Here is a 21,717-nt window from a genome sequence, read left to right as displayed (position 1 = left end):
TGGCAAAGAACTAATTTAATACAGGATTTATACATTAACAAATTGTAATTGGACAGACATTATGCACCTTCACAAATCATGAATCTCTAATGCATGCTATTTGAATGACGGTGCAGGTCTATTTGAATCAAGAGTTTCATCTTGTGTTCACTATGGGCCAGTTTGCCGGACACAGATTAAACCTAGTCCTAGACTAAGAATAAGCATTTTTATGGGAGATTCTTAATTCAAAGGGGTTGTAAATCCAGGACTAGGCTTAAAACTGCAATATGTCATTTTTGAGGTGACTGACCAAATTCACATAGAAATGTAGTTATAGATCTGTCATTCTCATTGAAAGCAAGTCTATATGCATTATTTCTATGCTTTCTGTTCTTAAATTTCCTTTGCATTTTTTACTTTAGGTTTTGTACACCAGCTTCAAACAGCTGAAAATACAATATTTTTGGAAATTGAAACGATATTTCAGTGGTTTAGATGGTACAATGATTCTCTACATTGCTTGTTTAGTCACAAACTGAAATTATAAAATATATACAATTATGAAATTACTCATCTTTAGTGTTGCTAATATCTAAGTACATCATGAGTTACAGTATGTCAGTAACATTTACACACACTATCCAAAAACTGTACATAATGGTGTTGTCACAGTGTATTTATTCCTCTCCTCCCTACGTAATCTAATTCACATTAAACCTTCTCCTTGGCCTATTTTTGTTATTAAAGTGAGATTGAAGCAGGCAATGAGGTAGGCATTTTGGTTCACCACAACAGCATGCACATCAAGTCATCTCTGGAGAGGGGAGCAGAGGAAGAATGAGGTTATAATATGCACTTCACAGGAATGTGTCCAAATAGGTACTTCACAAATATAAGAGCAACATTTTCACAGATGCACACAAGCTCACCCATGGTAGGTAGTCCAGATTCAACTTAAATGTTTTTTCATAAACAATCAGTTCTGCAAATAAATACACCCTATTTTTAAAGTTTAAGAAATACATCCAAGTGAAACAAACCTTTATATTAATCATGAATCTATAAAACGTATAATTCCCTTCTGCACACCATTGTGCTACAGTGCATCCTGCTAATGCGTCCTGTCTATCTATCCTATCAATGCATTTAACAGCATAGCAAACACTTTCCCGCCCTGTAACGTGAACTGCAGTTAATGCAAGAGAAAGACTTAATATGTACTTTTTAAGGTTGCTTTTCTTCTTGACATGGGGCTCAATTCAAACAAAACAGCATTTCTGTATTTACGCCTTTGTTTTTTTTGGTAGCTACTGGGTTTGATTGAATCCCAGCCCTGATCTGCTGTCTTTCTTTCGGGAGCAGAAGGTGAAGCAGGGGATATCGGACAGGCCCAGGGGCTCATCATAGTGAAACATGGCACCCCTTTCCAGGAACACATTAGCAGACAGGTATAGCTCCTCAATGGACTCCCCTGTGGGAGAGGGATATACACTGAGTATACCAAACATTACGAACACCTTCCTAATATTGAGTCCCCCCCTGCCCTTTGGGTGGTGGACCATTGTTGATACACACGTGAAACTGTTGAGTGTGAAAAACGCAGCAGTGTTGCAAGGTCTAGTTTCGATTTACATTTGCTTGAGCTGTCAACTAACTTGAATTCCATGACATTGGATTTAGGTTAAACGTTGGGTGTAAAAAAATGGAAATTCCCTTACGCACATCTCAGGACCAGGCTGGCTGACTGGTCTCCATACAGCAAGAGGAAGTGACCAGAGCGGACCAGACTTCCCCCATTTCAGTGTGTGTGTGAGTGCAGGGATATGATGTGGACTTTTCCAGGCATCTTCAATGGATATGTGCATTCCATTTCCACTGGCGCACACATGAATGTAAACAATGGGGGTCGCTGTTTCACCAGGCCTAAATGAAGGAACACTGGATTAGAAATTGTCTGAGTTGTTGGACTACAACTGTGGGGCCAAAAAAAAGCAACATTTTGATGGCATGACATTAGTGCTGCAGTCCTCAGACATTTCTATCTGCTAAGGTCTTGTTGAAAGTAGGTCAACCATATACGCAATTGTCTCCACTACAATTTGCAGGTCCAAGTTTTAAAAATATGTATACAATTTAGTATAGGAGTACATCACATATACTGTATATTTGTGAACCTGATTTTGAGAAATTGAGGAAATTAAACGTTTTTGGACCTGCAGAAAAGCCATGTTGTGCAGTACATGGGTACAACGTATGGGGGCGCAAATGATGAGCACTGGCAGCACGAGAGAGCCAGCCAAACAAACAGTGACACAGAGTGCGCACTTCCTGGTAGCTAGCTGGTCGTTCATCGGTGCTGTTGTTGTGAGCTTGGTAAATGGAGGGACTACGATGAAACGGCACATTTTATGGGAATACTAATAGCAATCGTTGCTGACAATATTGGCGTGGTGTTAAACACACCGGGAACGGTGTCTTGACGTCTCCAAACACTGCATGAGGCTGTTGGTGGAATGTCGCTGAGCTCAGGCGGGTGGACTACTCACACTCCACCGCCGGACCCGTCCTCATCAATCCCTGGCTATGGGGCCTCACAAACTGGCTGCCATACTGTCTTGATGTCGGTACGGGTATCAGTTTGCCATTCTGGTATTCGGCCGCTGTGTCTTCCTGGGGCAGGTGATGAGTCACTCCGTCTACAGCTCAGTATGGACCCCGGGAAGTCCGGGGAATTCCGTCTCACGCTACGGGACACCAGCGGAACAACGGGTCGGAGTGTGGTAAGAGAGAGAAAGGTTAAAGGCGGATTTCAATTAATGTCATTTGTCAGCCATGTTGACAAATAATGGGTATTTCTTTTGACTAATTACAAAATGGTGTTCATTAAAAATAGTTTTTGAAATTGTCAGCTAAAACTCGATGGAGTAAAGTTACATGTCACGTGATGTTTTATTATTACCAGCGTTACCAAGGCAGGCAGGCAGACGTGTGTACAGAGGGTTTTAAAACAACAGATATTATCGCTGGTCTCATGCTTACATTTGGCTGCCATGCATTGAACTGTCACATAGTTATTTGAAACAATTTATAGTTCAACAAAATACACGGAACAAAAATATAAACGCAAGAGATTTGACTGAGTTACAGTTCATATAAGGAATTTAGAGAATTGAAAGAAATGAATTAAGCCCTAATCTACCGATTTCACATGACTGAGAATACAGATATGCATCTGTTGGTCACATCTTATTTTTTTAAAGCTAGGGGCTTGGATCAGAAAACCAGACAGTATCTTGTGACCACCATTTGCATTATGCAGCGTGACACATCTCCTTAGCATAGAGTTGATCAGGCTGTTGATTCTGGCCTGTGGAATGTTGTCCCACTCCTCTTCAATGGCTGTGCAAAGTTGCTGGATATTGGCGGGAAATGGAACACGTTGTTGTACACGTTGATCCAGAGCATCCCAAACATGCTCAATGGGTGACATGTCTGGTGAGTATGCAGGCCATTTTCAGCTTCCAGGAATTGTGTACAGATCCTTGCAACAGGATTGTGCATTATCATGCTGAAACATGAAGTGATTGTGGAGAATGAAGGGCACAATAATGGGCCTCAGGATCTCATCACGGTATCTCATTCAAATTACTATCGATACAATGCTATTGTTTACGTTGTTCTTAACTTATGCCTGCCCATATCATAACCCCACTATGGGGCACTCTGTTCAATGTTGACATCAGCAAACCGCTCGCCCACACAAAACCATACACGCTGTCTGCCATCTGCCCGGTACAGTTGAAACCTGGATTCATCTGCGAAGAGCACACCTCCAGCATGCCAGTACCCATCAAAGGTGAGCATTTGCCCACTGAAGTTGGTTACGACACCGAACTGCAGTCAGGTCAAGACTGGTGAGGATGACGAGCATGCAGATGAACTTCCCTGAGACGGTCTGCAGTCAGGTCAAGACTGGTGAGGATGACGAGCATGCAGATGAACTTCCCTGAGACGGTCTGCAGTCAGGTCAAGACTGGTGAGGATGACGAGCATGCAGATGAACTTCCCTGAGACGGTCTGCAGTCAGGTCAAGACTGGTGAGGATGACGAGCATGCAGATGAACTTCCCTGAGACGGTCTGCAGTCAGGTCAAGACTGGTGAGGATGAAGAGCATGCAGATGAACTTCCCTGAGACGGTCTCAAACAGTTTGTGCAGAAATTCTTCAGTTGTGCAAACCCAAAGTTTCATCAGCTGCCCAGGTGGCTCAGACGATCCCGTTGGTGAAGAAGCCGGATGTGGAGGTCCTGGGCTGCCGTGGTTACGTTACACGTGGTCTGCGGTTATAATGCCGGTTGGACGTACTGCCAAATTCTCTAAAATGATGTTGGAGGCGGCTTATGGTAGGGAAATTGACATTAAATTATCTGGCAACAGCTCTAGTGGACATGCCTACAGTCAGCATGTCGAATGCACATGCCCTCAAATCTTGAGACATCTGTGGCATTGTATTGTGTGACAAAACGGCACATTTTAGAGTGGCCTTTTATTGTCCCCAGCACAAGGTGCATCTGTGTAACAATCATGCTGTTTAATCAGCTTCTTGATATGTCACAGCTGTCAGGTGGATGGATTATCTTGGCAAAGGACAAAATGCTCACTAACAGGGATGTAAACAAATTTGTGCACAATATTTGAGAGAAATAAGCTTTTGTGCATAGAACATTTCTGGAATCTTTTATTTCAGCTCATGAAACCAACACTTAGTAATTTTGTCCAGTATAAACTACCGGTCAAAAGTTTTAGAACACCTACTCATTCAAGGGTTTTTCTTTATTTTTACTATTGTCTACATTGTAGAATAATAGTAAAGACATCAAAACTATGAAATAACACATGTAATCATGTAGTAACTAAAAAAAGTGTTAAACAAATCACAATATATTTAATATTTGAGATTCTTCAAATAGCCACCCTTTGCCTTGATGACAGCTTTGCACACTCTTGGCATTATCTCAACCAGCTTCACGAGGTAGTCACCTGGAATGCATTTCAATTAACTGGTGTGCCTTGTTTAAAGTTAATTTCTGGAATTTCTTTCCTTAATGCATTTGAGCCAATCAGTTGTGTTGTGGCTGTGCAATTTGTTTTTGTTTGTTTGTCCGCCTCGAAATGGCTTTCTTAATTAAGGACTTTAAAAAGATCTGATTGAATTGCTTAGAGATCCCCTTAGGTATCCCCATGTAGCACCCCTTCTCACTGTAATTGCTATGGTACTTTAAAAGGATTTAAAACAAACATAATGTTGAATTTTGATTTTATTTTTTTATTTCCCAAGGTAGGGGTGGTATACAGAAGATGGCCCTGTTAAAAGACCAAGTCCAGGGTGGCGCAGTGGTTAAGGGCGCTGTACTGCAGCGCCAGCTGTGCCATCAGAGTCCCTGGGTTCGCGCCCAGGCTCTGTCGTAACCGGCCGCGACCGGGAGGTCCGTGGGGCGACGCACAATTGGCCTGGCGTCGTCCGGGTTAGGGAGGGCTTGGTCGGTAGGGATGTCCTTGTCTCATCGCACACCAGCGACTCCTGTGGCGGGCCGGGCGCTAACCAAGGTTGCCAGGTGCACGGTGTACCCTCCGACACATTGGTGCGGCTGGCTTCCGGGTTGGATGCGCGCTGTGTTAAGAAGCAGTATGGCTGGTTGGGTTGTGTATCGGAGGACGCATGACTTTCAACCTTCGTCTCTCCCGTGCCCGTACGGGAGTTGTAGCGATGAGACAAGATAGTAGCTACTACAACAATTGGAAATTGGAACCACGAAATTGGGGAGAGAAAAAAGGGGTAATTATTATTATTATTTTGTTTTAATAAAATAAAAATAAAAGACCAAGTCTTTTATTATGGCAAGAACAGCTCAAATAAGCAAAGAGAAAAGACAGTCCATCATTACTTTAAGACATGAAGGTCAGTCAATACAGAACATTTCAAGAACTTTGAACGTTTCTTCAAGTGCAGTCGCAAAAACCATCAAGCGCTATGATGAAACTGGCTCTCATGTGGACCGCCACAGGAAAGGAAGAACCAGAGGTGCTGCAGAGGATGAACTTAACGCTTTATTTTTTTGGTCACTCCATATGTGTTATTTCATGGTTTTGATGTTTTCACTATTATTCTAAAATGTAGAAAATAGTTTTAAAAAATAAAGGCCCTTTGAATGAGTAGGTTTTTCTAAAACTTGACCGGTAGTGTAGTTATACAGTACATTCGGAAAGTATTCAGATCCTTTGTCTTTTTGTTAGGTTACAGCCTTATTCTAAAATGGATTAAATCGTGTTTTTCCTCATCAATCTATACACCACCACATCATTTATATATTTTTTACATTTAAAAAATGATCACATTTACATAAGTATTTCTGACCCTTTACTCAGTACTTTGTTGAAACACTTTTGGCAGTGATTACAGCCTTGAGTCTTCTTGTATGATGCTACAACCTTGGCACACCTGTATTTGGGGAGTTTCTCTCATTCTTCTATGCAGATCCTCTCAAGCTCTGTCAGGTTGGATAAGGAGTGTTGCTGCACAGCTATTTTCAGGGATGTTCGATCGGGTTCAAGTCCGGACTCTGGCTGGGCCACTCAAGGACATTCAGAGACTTGTCTCGAAGCCACTCCTGCGTTGTCTTGGCTGTGTGCTTGACCTGTTGGAAGGTGAACCGTCGCCCCAGTCTGAGGTCGTGAGCGCTCTGGAGCTTTTAGCAAACTCCAAGCGAGCTGTCATGTGCCTTTTACTGAGGAGTGGCTTCTGTCTGGCCACTCTACCATGAAGGCCTGATTGGTGGAGTGCTGCAAAGATGGTTATCCTTTTGGAAGGGTCTCCCATCTCCATAGAGCAACTCTAGAGCTCTGTCAGAGTGACCATTGGGTTCTTGGTCACTTCCCTGACCAAGGCCCTTCTCCCCCGATTGTTCAGTTTGGCCGGGCAGCCAGCTCTAGGAAGAGTCTTGGTGGTTCCAAACTTGTTCCATTTAAGAATGATGGAGGCCACTGTGTTCTTGGGAAACTTCAATGCTGCAGAAATGTTTTGGTACACTTCCCCAGATCTGTGCCTTGACACAATCCTGTCTCGGAGCACAACGGACAATTCCTTTGACCTCATGGCTTGAGGTTATTGCTCTGACATGCACTGTCAACTGTGGGACCTTATATAGACAGGTGTGTGCCTTTGCCAAATCATGTCCAATCAATTGAATTTGCCACAGGGGGACTCCAATTAAGTTGTAGAAACATATAAAGCATGATCAATGGAAAAAGGATGATCAATGGAAACAGGATGCACCTGAGCTCAATTTCGTGTCTTATAGCAAAGGGTCTGAATAATTTTGTAAATAAGGTATTTCTGTTTTTTTTTAAACCCGTTTACTCGTTGTCATTATTGGATATTGTGTGTAGATTGAAGATTTGTATTTATTTAATCCATTTTAGAAATTTGGAAAATTGAAGGGGTCTGAATACTTTCCAAAGGCATTCCCACTGACTAGGTCTATAGGCTGCAGTGCTGTCCAATCATTCTCTCCCAAAAACAGAGCTCAAAGGTAATTCCAACATGACATCAGTGCAATACCTAAAGTCAACATACTACCATGGAACAAACAGTGGTAGGCAGCTAATTTCAGTGTGATAAAATGAGCATCACTTCACTCTCTCCCCTCCGTGTCTTCCAGTCCATTGCAGAGTTTGACCTGAGGTCGGTGCACTATGAGGTGAAATCGCCAAAATGCCACGAGCTGAGTTTGTTCATGCCCCCTCACGACCGCATCAGCTTCAACTTCCGCTGCGAGCAGGAGGCTCAGGAGTGGGCCACCGTGGTGATATCGTCACTCAGAGAGGCACACAGGGGTTAGTCTACTTTCTTCCTGCCTCTGTTATCTTTGATCAGATGTTTCACTGTCTTCTCCTCCCATCTTTTCTGTGCTCGAATAACCTGAGTCCCCTGTCTTCTCTTCTCCTGACCCCTCAGTGTCCGACAGCCCTCCCACTGATGACCGACAACTTCCTCTGGAGGTCTTGGAGACACCCAGCTCTGCTTCCTTACCACGCACAGGTAGCCCTCAGTGGGTGTGTGTGTGTACAGTAGTGTATTGGCCAAGTTTCTACTCTTTTTCAATTGCTCACTGTCCCGGACTCTGTGTTTCAACCTTGTGTCCATTCATCTGTAGAGGAGATGTGTGCTGAGCTGACCAGGGCCATCGAGGCTGGTGACATCCAGGCGGCCTCCATCTACGCTGCCACCCTGGCTCGTCAGCAGGCAGAGCTGAAGATCCAGCCCTCTGAGAGGAGCTACGGAGACACAGATCTTAGGTGAGAGAGTTAAGAGCAAACGAGCTACTGGGTAATAGAACAGGAAGTTATTGAAGGAGTCAGAATATTGTGTGAACTGGTGCGATGACAGGAAATGCATATTTTAGTAGTTCATGACGATTGTATCTTTCTGTGAAAGCTTGGCTGTAGTGGTCGAAGATTCTTCGTCTTCCTGTTGTGTCACAGTGAAAGTCCCCCCCCACGCGACCATCGCAATACTCAAGCAGCAGGTCAGTCTGAACAGCTTAAATAAGAATTACATTTTTAAAAAGTTTGAATTCAAAACTCTTAACAGTATCAAGCTCTACAATAGTTTCAACATAATGTAAACCTACTTTCTACCTGTGTTTTTAGTTTTTGTACCTTTTCTGTCTGTCCCTCTGTCCTCTAGGTATTCCTGGAGTATGGCTTCCATCCGCGGGTGCAGCGCTGGGTGATTGGCCAATGTCTGTGTGCAGACCAGCGCTCTCTCGCGTCCTACGGGGTGCGTAGGGATGGAGACACGGCCTTCCTGTACCTCCTCTCTGCCCGCCACGCCCGTCTCACACGGCAGCTGCTCCAGCAGGACCAGGAAAGAGCCCTCCTCACCCCCGCTACCCCTCCTCTTGAGACCCCAAGCAACGGCCCCACATCCCAGGACTGGAGGGGTTACAGCACCCTGCCCCCCAGACTGAGCCACAGCAGCATGGGTGACACTGTTAAACACTCACACAAATGCACGCACATACACACCATTGACAGAAGGACCCATTGTGTTGGCTTCCTCCTGACCGAGCTTTGTTCCGATAGGTTCAAATGGAGCGGGGCCAAATGGAGCGGGGCCAAATGGAGCCGGGGCAGAGAGGCTGAAAATCAGTGAAATCAAAGACCTCATCAACCTGGAGATGCCGCAACTCACCAAAGCACTTAACCCTAAGAAATCAGGGCCTCAGGTACACACAAGCTCTGTACAGTACCCCTTGGTGTTAACTGACTAACTATTGCATGCATACCTAGATCCAGTAAGTTGACATACAGTAGGTTTCCAGCAACACACCTGTAAAGACAGTCTCGCTGTGTGTCTCAGGGTTGGGCCTGCCCTTCTTGCACGTACATAAACAAGCCCACGCGGCCTGGCTGTGAGATCTGCAGTACAGACCGTCCAGAGAGCTATACTGTTCCTGGGAGCTACAAACCAGACCCTCTGGAGCTTCACCGCATACAGCAGGAGAAAGAAGCTGTCCGACAGTACCAGCAGGTAGGATGTTTTATGCTCATGAACACATACACAAACTCAGACACTCGTGCACCTAAACACATTCATATGGTGCATACAGCAGGAAATGCAAGCTGTCAGACAGTGTCAACAGGACGTGTAGAAACCTAGACACACACATACAGTCTTGCACATGCACACAGTTTACAGTTAATTACAGTGCATAGTTTTTTAGGGAAAGGTAGGCTCCGTAGGAGTAGCAGGAGTTGAGACGACCAGGGATGGTAGGATGGGCTCTAAGGCTGACTCTCTTCTCTTCTGTCTCTTTGTTTTTTGAAGGAGAAAGGGAGAAGAGAGGCGCTGAGGGGCGCGGGTGCTCAAAATGACTCACTACTGGAAAACTTGGCCCAGGACTACAGGCACACACACACTCCGTAACATCGCAGAAAGACACTGACTGACAGACGCGCACACACACTTTCTATATTTTGCCACTGTAAACATTCTCTTCAACCCATACACTCACGCTACTGAGCAATACTCATTCATGTTGTGACAGAATCTCAGTGATTGTACATTACATAGCATTGTGGCTACCTATCCTCTGACATTGTTTGATACAAATACACTATATATAAAAAAGTATATGGACACCCCTTCAAATGAATGGATTTGGCTATATCGACCACACCCGTTGCTGACAGGTGTATAAAATCAAGCACACAGCCATGCAATCTCCATTGACAAATATTGGCATTAGAATGGCCTTACTGAAGAGCTCAGTGACTTTCAACGTGGCACCGTCATAGGATGCCACCTTTCCAACAAGTCAGGTTTTAACATTTCTGCCCTGCTTGAGCTGCCCTGGTCAACTGTAAGTGCTGTTATTGTGAAGTGGAAATGTCTAGGAGCGACAACGGCTCAGCCATGAAGTGGTAGGCCACACAGCTCACAGAACGGGGCCGCCTAGTGGGGAAGTGCTTAACGCATAAAAATCGTCTATCCTTGGTTGCAACACTCACTAGCACTACCAAGTTCTAAACTGCCTCGGGAACGTCAGCACAAAAAAATGTTTTTATCTGGAGCCTCATGAAATGGGTTTCCGTGGCCGAGCACAAGCCTAAGATTACCATGCGCAAGGCCAAGCGTCGGCTGGAGGGGTGTAAAGCTGGCATAGTGCCAACTAAAGTTTGTTGTAGGAGGATTAATGGTCTCGGGCTGTTTTTCATGGTTTCGTTGAGGCCCCTTAGTTCCAGTGAAGGGAAATCTTTTTTAACGCTACAGCATACAATCACATTCTAGACGATTCTGTGCTTCCATCTTTGTGGCAACAGTTTGGGGAAGGCCCTTTCCTGTTTCAGCATGACAATGCCCCTGTGCACTAAGCAAGGTCCATACAGAGATGGTTTGTAGAGATCGGTGTGGAAGAACTTGACTGGCCTGCACAAATCCCTGACCTTAACCCCATTGAACACCATTGGGATGAATTGGAACGCCGACTACGAGCCAGGCCTAATCGCTTAACATCAGTGCCCGACCTCACTAATGCTCTTGTGGCTGAATGGAAGCAAGTCCCCGCAGCAATGTTCCAACATCTAGTGGAAACCCTTCCCAGAAGAGAGGAGGCTGCTATAGCAGCAAAGGGGGGTACCAACTTCATATTAATGCCCATGATTTTGTAATGAGATGTTTGACGAGTAGGTGTCCACATACTTTTGTTCATGTGGTGTATGTTTATCTGCACAGAAGTGTGTTTGTATGACTTAAGCAAATTAAAGAATCATGGCTCTTGTATGTCAAAGGCTTTGTATATAGGACAGCAGGTAGCCTAGCGTTTAAGAGCATAACCGAAAGGCCGCTGGTTCAAATCCCGAGCCGACTAGGTGAAAAAATCTGCCGATGTGCCCCTGAGCAAGGCACATAATTATAATTGATACTGTAAATTGCTCTGGATAAGTGCGTCTGCTAAATTACTAAAATGTAAATGTAACTTTGCATGTTTGTAATGAATTATGTAATTATACTGCAAATCCATGTAGGCCTAGTTTGCTTGGTGTGTGCCAACCAGTTGAAACTTACTATTTCAGAGAAGACAAAGAACTGCTGTGTTGCACAGTCTGTGCCTGTTTGTTACAGTCAGGGTCATCAAGTGGACAACTTCAATGGCTGTTTGTTTTTAATGTGTTAACTTTCCAAATGCACAATTTAATAAATAATGAAGGCCTTTTGACTGAATGTAGAACAAAAAAACATCCATGTTGTTGCAATTTAAAATGTGTATTTAACTGTAATAAAGCAAGAAAACTAAATGAACTTCTGTGTGTTTGAACAATGTTTGTGTACAACCTGCGTGTTCAACGTGTGTGTTGTTGTATATTGTGGATCCCCACCACCCCAGGCGAGGGAAGCAGAGCGGAGGGAGAACTTTGCCCGGCTGGTGATGTTGGATGGAAAGGACCTGGTGCCCAACCCAGATGCTGTGGACTGTAGGATCTGTTACCTGGACCTGCAGCCTGGGGAGGGAGTCCTGCTCAGAGAGTGTCTCCACTGTTTCTGCAGGTACCACTCAGACAATTCTCTTGGCCCTCCACCTAGTGACCCTCCCCTAGACACTAGGTGATCTGAAAGCATTGGAGCGGTGTTAGCAATGTGGTGGAAACTCCACTTAGCCTCCCAGAGAGCTGCTAAGTGCAGCTATAACATCATATTGCTTATACCCCTCGGATTCTTTCTTTCTACAAGAATTGGGGGGGGGGGGGGATTTCACACTGTGCAAGAATGGCGTGGGTGAGATGAGATTCTTATGCAGAGATGGAGCCAGTGTGTTGTGTTCACAGAGATTGCCTGCGCTCAGTAGTCCTGATGTGTGAGGACCCGGAGGTGGCCTGTCCGTACCGTGATGACACGTACGCCTGTGACTGCACCCTGCAGGGGAGAGAGATCAGAGCCGTGAGTGGTGACATCACTGGCTTCTTTCTAATGTATTTAATAGTAGCTGCACGATGGCCCATTGGATATTAGAGACATACTGTATAACACACTGCCCAATGTCTGGCTAATGCAAACCAGAAAACCCACGATACATCAGTCATCTAATCATCTCTCTCCTCTCTGCTCTTTCATTCCTTCCTGCCTACCAGTTGGTGTCGGAAGAGGAGTACGAGCGCTGGCTGCAGAGAGGCTTGTCTGTGGCAGAGTCTCGTTGTGAGGGCAGTTACCACTGTGCCAGCCCAGACTGTGCCGGGTGGTGTGTGTACGAGGACACCGTCAACGTGTTCCACTGCCCCGTCTGCAACAAGCACAACTGCCTGCTCTGCAAGGTACACACACATCACCTTTACATTCACCAATGATTGCATACACCATGGATTTGAACAAACCTCTTTCTCTACTCTGTCTGTCTCTCAGGCGATTCATGAAGGGATGGACTGTAAGCAGTACCAGGATGACCTTACGACCCGTGCTGAGAACGACTCGGCAGCCCGCAGAACCAGAGATCTGCTCAAGGTGACGCACAGACACTTTTACACACACAATTTATACCTGTAGATCGATTTCAGCAAAGTATTGAGGACAATGAGATTTTAGGGGAAGGATTGTTAGTTTTCAGGTTAGTAAGACTTTGCTGATTTCATATTAACAGATAACTGTTATATTAACATGTAATACCCGTGTCTCTCTCAGACCCTGGTCCTCTCCGGGGAGGCCATGCACTGCCCACAGTGCGGCATCATCGTGCAGAAAAAGGAGGGCTGTGATTGGCTGCGTTGCACTGTCTGTCACAGTGAGATCTGCTGGGTCACCAGGGGGCCTCGCTGGGGACCTGGGGTAAGAGCCCGCCCCTCCTGTTCAGTTTAGCATGGTTGTGCTCCTCCGGTCACCTGTAATGCAGACATTTCACATCTGTCTGCTACGTGTCCAACGTAGCATGTAGCCTAGCAGTTAGAGGGTTGGGCCAGTAACTGAAAGGTCGCTGGTTCGAATACCCACACCGACAAGGTGAAAAATCTGTCGATGTGCCCTTGAGCAAGGCACTTAACCCTAATTTGCTCCATGGGTGGCGTTCTACTATGGCTGACCCTGTAAAACCACACATTTCACTGCACCTATCCGGTGTGACAATAAAATATCTAATGTGCTTCTGTTTCCTCCCAGGGTCCGGGAGACACCAGCGGAGGCTGCCGCTGTAACATCAACAACCAAAAATGTCACCCAAAGTGTCAGAACTGCCACTGAGAAAGACAATGAGGGATGTGTGCGTTAAGAGTGAGATAGGACAAATTAAGTGTGTGTCACTCAAAGGATTGATGATTGCACTGCACATTTAGCTATGCACGTTTTCTGTTGGTTTCTGTTCTCCCTTTAGGCTGTGTTTAGATAGTCAGTCCAATTCTGATATTTTTTTCACTCATTTGTCTATTGACCAATCAGATCAGCTCTGAAAAAGACCTGATGTGATTGGCCAAAATACCAATTAGTGTAAAAAATACCAGAATTGTACTGCTTGTCTAAATGCAGCCCGAGTCATGCAATACTGTTCAGGGACACATTAAACTAAGTGTACTTAACTTTTTCAGCCCTCAAAGCCAAAGTCTAATACTAATGACCGCATTCTGGGGTTGTAACAGAGAGCGTACTGTGTTCTAACTGGACATAAGAAACAGAACAAACAATCTCTGTTTCAAACTGCACTGCGTTGTGTGCCAATTAATAGCCATTTTGAAAGTACATGAGTTCATGTGAAATGAATACTTCTGCATGTTTTTCTATGTTTTAGCACCTCTGAATGAATGCCAGGCTCTGTCATGTAGATTTGTTTCCAAGACTAAGTGTTCTATTTTGCTCTATTTATTACTCACAGGCTCTGGTTACAGACAGACAAATGTATGAATGCCAAGAAAACACTTTCTATCTGCCAGTTTTCATGGAATAATCAGATTTGCTCAGTAACTGCTGTGTGCCATAGTGAGTTTTTAAAACAGTGTGTCAATAAAGCCACTCTAAACACAAGATTTAGTCTCTCTAATTAAATCTAATATGATAAAGCATTAAAGCATCGGTGTCACCCCAGCGGGATTGTTGAGCTAACGTAGGCTAATGTGATTAGCATAAGGTTGTAAGTAACAAAACAAATTTCCAGGACCTAGACATATCTTATCTGGGCAGAAAGCTTAAATTATTGTTAATCTAACTGCACTGTCCAATTTACAGTAGCTATTACAGTTAAAGAATGCTATTGTTTGAGGAAAGTGCACAGTTATGAACTTAAAAATGTATTAATAAACCAATTAGGCACATTTGGGCAGTCTTTATACAAAATTTTTAACAGAAATGCAGTGATTCATTGGATCAATATAAACTTTGCACATACACTGCTGCCATCTAGTGGCCAAAATCGTAATTGTGCCTGGGCTGGAATAATACATTATGGCCTTTCGCTTGCATTTCAAAGATGGTACAAAAAAAAAAAATGTCTTTGTATTATCTTTTACCAGATCGGCTCCTTTAATGTAACAAATATTAGTATGTGTTATTATTATGTAACCTACAGAGGAATAGAATGCCAGAATTTGTGAGGCTTTTCATTATAGGTAGCTTTATGTCAGTCAGTGGCAATGTAGGCCTGAATGCAAAACTGATGCATTGCTAAATGTTTAGAGTAAACTCATGATCACACTACTATGGCAAATCCTAAACCTTGTCATATGATGGTCATCTGTTGCAGTAGTCTGACAACTCACGCCAAATTCTTACTATGCTCTGTCTTTCGCTACATACTTCATTAACTTTTCCCCTTTATTCCCTTTTTTCATTGTGGAGAAGAAACTAAGTCCGTGGGCATGGCAGGAGCAAGGAGTCAGGGTAGCCAGGCAACTGTTGCAGCTAGCTGATACTAAAAAGCTGTAAATCTGGTTTCAGAAAGGTGACAACACAGGAAGAGAGATGAGGCTTGCCTCAAGCACGTCAATGAAGATTCTGAGATACACTGCACAATAGGGGAGCTCGCTTCCATAGCCGCGTGGAAGTAGGGATTCTGAGGGTGCTGCAGCATCCCCTGATAAATCGAGATTAACCCCTAGCTAAAAGATGATGACCATCATATGACAAGGTTTAGGATTTGCTTAGTGAGTGATCATGAGTTTATTGCAAACATTTCACAATGCAATGCATTAGTTTTGCATTCAGGCCTACATTGCCAATTTAACTAGGCCTTTAGTACTCCTCTATGAGCAGAGAAGAATACCCCCTTTTGCCCTCAGAACAACCTCAATTCGTCAGGACATGGACTCTACATGGTGTTTCGATTGCGTTCCACAGGGTTGCTGGCCCATGTCGACTCCAATGCTTCCCACAGTTGTGTCAAGTTGGCCGGATGTCCTTTGGGTGGTGGACCATTCTTGATACACATGGGAAACTGTTGAGCATGAAAAGCCCAGCAGCGTTGCAATTCTTTACATAAACTGGTGCATCTGGCACCTACTACCATACCCGTTCAAAGGTACTTATATTTTTTGTCTTGCCCACTCACCCTCTGAATGGCACACATACACAATCCATGTCTCAATTGTCTCAAGGCTTCAAAATCCTTATTTAACCTGGTCTCCTCCCCTTCATCTACACTGATTGAAGTGGACTTAACAAATGACATCAGTAAGGGATCATAGCTTTCACCTGGATTCACCTGGTCAGTCTATGTCATGGAAAGTGCAGGTGTTCTTAACGTGTTGTGTACTCAGTGTACATCAAGGATGTAGTAGCCTAACGACTCGATCACACCTACAGCGTCATTGCACAAAATGTTATGCAGCATCATCTGGATATGTTTGCAACAAAAGTTCACCTTCTGCTACCATTTCTGTCAAGCCGTTTACACATGCAGAAAGCACTGCAACTGCAAGACGATGCTGTAAGGCAAACGCAGCGTTCCATTAGAAATTAATGGACTTCTGGTGTACCAAAATGTAATGGTGCTGTCGGTGTAATCAAGGTGTTAGCCCAATGTAATAGGCCTATTGTGAACCAATCATATCAAATCCTTTCGGAAGAGGACAGTTAGGCCTAATATGATTTTATGATTTTGGTGAAGACCTATAAAAGTAAGTAAATTGCTGTATTAAACTAAAATATATAAGGTAATTTCATCAAACTTGTGAGGCTCTCCTTGCTTATTTAATATATTTGCTGTTACTTCGCTCAATCACATTTTAAAAGTCTCCCTTAACAGTTTTACATTCCCTGAGACCAACCAGAAATGTTTCCTTGGTCAAATATTCCCAGATTTTTATAAAACAGGCACATATGTGGTCTCTCGTTTCTGCATCACCAAGGCAACAGAGGTGGCAAGGGGTGCTTCAATTGCATGTTCAGTTCAGTGGACCACACTATACAGTGAACTTCAAAATTACTGGCCCCCCCTGACTGGCAATGCACAAATAATACTTTCAAAAATATAAACAATATAATTATAGAGAAAAACTCAAAATACTAACGTGAGAAATACTGTACTTTATTAATGTTTCAATGGAACCCACCAAAATAATTTGATTTAATTAAAAATCAATGTCCTCCAAATCAAGGTTTTACAGTTAATGGCACCCTTAAAGATTATTGTAAATAACATCTACCAAAATTAAACCAGGAATTCAATTCCACTTATTTAAGTCTTAAGGAACTGTATTGAGCCATTACATCACTTCCTGTTTCACAAGGGTATAAAAATGAGGTAACACGCATGCAATATCCCTTTGTCATCCAACACCATGAAGAAAACAAAAGAACTGGCAGTTCAAAAGAGACAGTTGGTCGTAGGCCTTCATAAATCTGTTAATGGCTACAAGAAGATCCACAAACGATGAAATATACCACTGAGCACTGTCAGGGCAATTATTAAAACATTCAAAAGATATGGAACAGTTGAAAACCTCACGGGTAGAGGACACAAATGCAATTTGCCCCCCAGGATAGGGAGGAGGATGGTGAGAGAAGCAACACAATCCCCAAGAATCACTGTGAAAGAATGGCAGGCCTTGGTCTGGGGTCACCAGGTTTCAAAAGGCACCATCAGATGACACCTCCACAACCACAGGCTCTTTGGAAGGGTTGCTAGAAGAAAGCCATTTCTGACCCCAAGACACAGACACAAGCGCTTGGAGTTTGCCAAACAATTTAAATTATGACTGGAAGAAGGTGCTCTGGTCAGTTGAGACCAAAATTGAATGTTTTGGTCAGATAAAGCATCGACATGTTTGGCGTCAAAACAGAGATGCATACAAGGAGAGGCACCTCATACCCACGGTGAAATATGGTGGTGGGTCAGTGATGTTTTGGGGCTGTTTTAATTCCAGAGGTCCAGGGGCACTGGTTAAGATTGATGGCATAATGAATTCCACCAAGTATCAGGCAATTTTGGCTGACAATCTGGTTGCCTCTGCCAGAAGTCTGGGACTTGGCCGTAGGTGGACTTTCCAACAAGAAAATGACCCAAAACATACCTCAAGATCCACACAGAAATGGTTCTGTGAAAACAAAAGCAATGTTCTGCCATGACCATCTCAGTTGCTGGACCTCAATCCAATGGAAAACCTGTGGGCTGAGTGGAAGAGGACAGTTGATAACCGCAAAACCAAGAATGTGAAGGATCTTGAAAGGATCTACATAGAGGAATGGTTCAAAATCCCTCCAGATATGTTCCTTAACCTTGTCAAACATTACAGGAAAAGACTCCATGCTGTTATCCTTGCCAGAGGTGGTTGCACTAAGTACTAAATGAGGAGTGCCAATAATTATGAAACCTTGATTTTGGTCAAATGTATTTTGTATTAAATAATTGTATGATTTTGGTTGGTTCCATTGAAACATTAAAAAAGTACAGTATTTCTCACGTTGGTATTTTGAGTTTCTATAGTAATATTGTTTATATTTTTTAAAGTGTTGTTTGTGCATTGCTAGTCAGTGGTGTCAGTAATTTTGGAGCCCACTGTATATTCAAAAGTATGTGGACACCCCTTCAAATTAGTGTATTCGGCTATTTCAGCCACACCCATTGGTGACATTTGTATAAAATCAAGCACACAGCCATGCAACCTCCATAGACTAACCTTGGCAGTAGAATGGCGTTACTAAAGAGATCAGTGACTTTCAACGTGGGACCGTCATAGGATGCCACCTTTCGAACAAGATAGTTTGTCAAATTTCCGCCCTTCACGTGCTTCCCCGGTCAACTGTTAGTCCTGTTATTGTAAAGTGGAAACATCTAGGAGCAACAATGGCTCAGCCACGTGGTGGTAGGCCACACAAGCTCACAGAACGGGACAGCTGAGTGCTTTAGCACGTAAAAATAGTCTGTCCTCGGTTGCAACACTCACTACCGAGTTCCAAACTGCCTATGGAAGCAACATCAGCACAGAAACTGTTTGTCGGAAGCTTCATGAAATGGGTTTCCATGGCCGAGCAGCCGCACACAAGCCTAAGATCACCATACCCAATGCCAAGCGTTGGCTGGAGTGGTGTAAAGCTCCCTGCCATTGGACTCTGGATCAGTGGAAACACATTCTCTGGAGTGATGAATCACGCTTCATCATCTGGCAGTCGGACCGACGAATCTGGGTTTGAGGGATGCCAGGACAACGCTACCTGCCCCAATGCATATTGCCAACTGCAAAGTTTTATGGAGGAGGAATAATGGTCGTGGGCTGCTTTTCAGGCCCCTTAGTTCCAGTGAAGGGAAATCTTAACGCTACAGTATACAATTACATTCCAGACGATTCTGTGTTTCCAAATTAGTGACAACAGTTTGGGGAAGGCACTTTCCTGTTTCAGCATGACAACGCCCCTGTGCACAAAGCAAGGTCCATACAGAAATGGTTTGTGGAGATCTGTGTGAAAGAACATGACTGGCTGGCACAAAGCCTTGACCTCAACCCCATCGAACACCATTGTGATGAATTGGAACGCTGACTGCGAGCCAGGCCTAATCGCCCAACATCAGTGCCCGACCTCACTAATGATCTTGTGGCTGAATGGAAGCAAGTCCCTGCAGCAATGTTTTATTTAGTAGAAAGCCTTCCCAGAAGAATGGAGGCTGTAATAGCAGCAAAGGGGGGACCAACTCCATATTAATGCCCATAATTTTGGAATGAGATGTTCAACGAGCAGGTGCCCACAAAATGTACAGTATAAGGACTACTCGAAACCTGACCACAAGGCCTGATACCCCGAAACATTTTTGCAGCAGAGGGAAATTGCTACATTTAGCCAATAAACCCTTTTTCCATAAAGGTTCGAGTAATCTCGATTTAACTTCTAACGACCTAAAAAGCTAAATACGGTTTGCCATCAAAATAATAATTATTGCTTGCTAATGTGATTAATAAAGGAATTTGAATATGTCGCAAGAGAAAATATATTAAACTTTAAAAAACGAATGTTACATTTTCTGGCAAATGTGTGATTATTATGCACCAGATGTTAAGACTACAAACCGTAATAAATTGCATATCTGTAAGATTGACTTTCAATGTCAATAAGAATAGGGTTTCAGAACACCCGGGACTCAACCCTGAAGACCTGGGGCTGACTGGGAGGAGGGTGATTTCATCCCTGCGCGACCGAAATGAAGCGCCCCGCACGCTAGCAGTGAACATTTGGCAGAAACATAACTCTATGTTGCATATCTCACTGCTTTTTTCCATGTTCCGTGCTAATCATGACGCCAAATTATCAACACTTCTTAATATTAATTCAACGGACTGTGGTCAGTAAACCCATTGAATATTGTGTTAGTTAATTGCGTAGCGATTGTTAATATTTATAAGAATCTATTAGCACGTACAAATAACAAGTGCATAACTATATCGTGATTGGCAACAACAACAAAAAGCCTCATGTTGATGTTGGTCACATTACTGCCATGTATGTATGGTGTGACGCAAATTGCGGAGCCTCTAGAGGCACGCAGAGGTCAATTTGAGCTCAGTACCGCATCGCTGTGAGACTCAATGTTTGTAACAATGCGGAGGGCTCCGTAAAGCACCGCATTGACATGATTGGTTGACGGTAGGTGAGGGCGGGAGGTTTCCTATAAACACAAACGCACTTCCTTGACAACTTCCTTTAAAATGCTGCACGGCCAATGCAAGATGCCTGATTGACAATGTGGCGCCCTATAACTAATGTGAGTTTGTGCTGCGCGCACTGTGCAGTTCCAACATAATCCAAAAGGTGGCAGCCTATACCACAAATGAATGTTTTGCATGAAATAATGTTGTAGTTGCAGTATAGCAGGATTGGGATTTTAGACTGCCATCCTTTGGATTATGTTGGAACTGTGTAAAGCTATATTCCTGTTGAGGGTAGCATTAAACTATACCGCCTATTTGTCAGCTGTGCAAACCTGTCTATGACTTCACTCTTTCTCAAGTGTGTTAGTATATCTTTGTCAATTGTCATGATGCATTTTTATCTTAGGTCATTAGGCTCCTAAACCAGATACTGTATATAGATGTCTTAATGCATTGACAAATCTCTCACAGCTGCAGTTGCTAACTGGGATGGATGGTCAGCGCAACCTGTATGACGGCTTTCAGTGATGGGAACCTATCAGGGTCAGTTTACACACACAGGACTTGTCAGAAGTGGCATTTTATTTATTTTTTAAAGGTAATGTTAGCAACAACTACTTCCTTTGGCTTGAGAGGAATATGATACATGTTTGTCTTGTGTGGGCTCCCCCCCTCAATCTATATTCTCCTGTCTGCTCCTCTCTCTGTCCTGTTCGCTCCTCTCTCTGTCCTGTGCTCTCCTCTCTCTGTCCTGTGCTCTCCTCTCCTCTCTCTGTCCTGTGCTCTCCTCTCTCTGTCCTGTGCTCTCCTCTCCTCTCTCTGTCCTGTGCTCTCCTCTCCTCTCTCTGTCCTGTGCTCTCCTCTCCTCTCTCTGTCCTGTGCTCTCCTCTCTCTGTCCTGTGCTCTCCTCTCTCTGTCTTGTGCTCTCCTCTCTCTGTCCTGTGCTCTCCTCTCTCTGTCCTGTGCTCTCCTCTCTCTGTCCTGTGCTCTCCTCTCTCTGTCCTGTGCTCTCCTCTCTCTGTCCTGTGCTCTCCTCTCTCTGTCCTGTTCGCTCCTCTCCTCTCTCTGTCCTGTGCTCTCCTCTCTCTGTCCTGTGCTCTCCTCTCCTCTCTCTGTCCTGTGCTCT

The 21,717-nt window shown here is 43.9% G+C and overlaps 1 protein-coding gene and 1 long non-coding RNA gene across 3 annotated transcripts; one reads left to right on the top strand and one right to left on the bottom strand.

Annotated features, from left to right (window-relative positions):
• LOC135572169 (uncharacterized) lies at positions 1-2,161 on the bottom strand. Its single transcript, XR_010464059.1, has 2 exons — positions 1,705-2,161; positions 1-796 (listed from the first exon to the last, which is right to left on the bottom strand). It is a non-coding gene; the product is annotated as an uncharacterized LOC135572169 (long non-coding RNA).
• A 123-nt stretch (positions 2,162-2,284) lies between these two features.
• Positions 2,285-14,541, top strand: shrprbck1r (sharpin and rbck1 related). 2 transcript variants are annotated; one of them, XM_029660967.2, is made up of 14 exons: positions 2,285-2,762; positions 7,700-7,874; positions 7,996-8,079; positions 8,195-8,336; positions 8,476-8,566; positions 8,728-9,025; positions 9,126-9,268; positions 9,403-9,573; positions 11,930-12,090; positions 12,369-12,480; positions 12,672-12,851; positions 12,940-13,038; positions 13,216-13,359; positions 13,687-14,541. In XM_029660967.2, exons 1-14 carry the CDS (start codon positions 2,496-2,498, stop codon positions 13,765-13,767), a joined length of 2,148 nt encoding a protein of 715 aa, XP_029516827.1. In that variant the 5' UTR covers positions 2,285-2,495; the 3' UTR covers positions 13,768-14,541. The 2 variants fall into 2 exon arrangements, with proteins under 2 accessions (XP_029516827.1, XP_029516828.1); XM_029660968.2 differs by lacking the exon at positions 2,285-2,762 and adding an exon at positions 6,170-7,570.
• The last annotated feature ends 7,176 nt before the right edge of the window (positions 14,542-21,717 follow it).

This window comes from Oncorhynchus nerka, linkage group LG6 (assembly GCF_034236695.1).
Source record: "Oncorhynchus nerka isolate Pitt River linkage group LG6, Oner_Uvic_2.0, whole genome shotgun sequence".
NCBI classification, from domain to species: Eukaryota; Metazoa; Chordata; class Actinopteri; order Salmoniformes; family Salmonidae; genus Oncorhynchus; species Oncorhynchus nerka.
The sequence above is the reverse complement of the archived record's forward strand: the minus strand, read 5'-3'. Positions and strand labels throughout refer to the sequence as shown.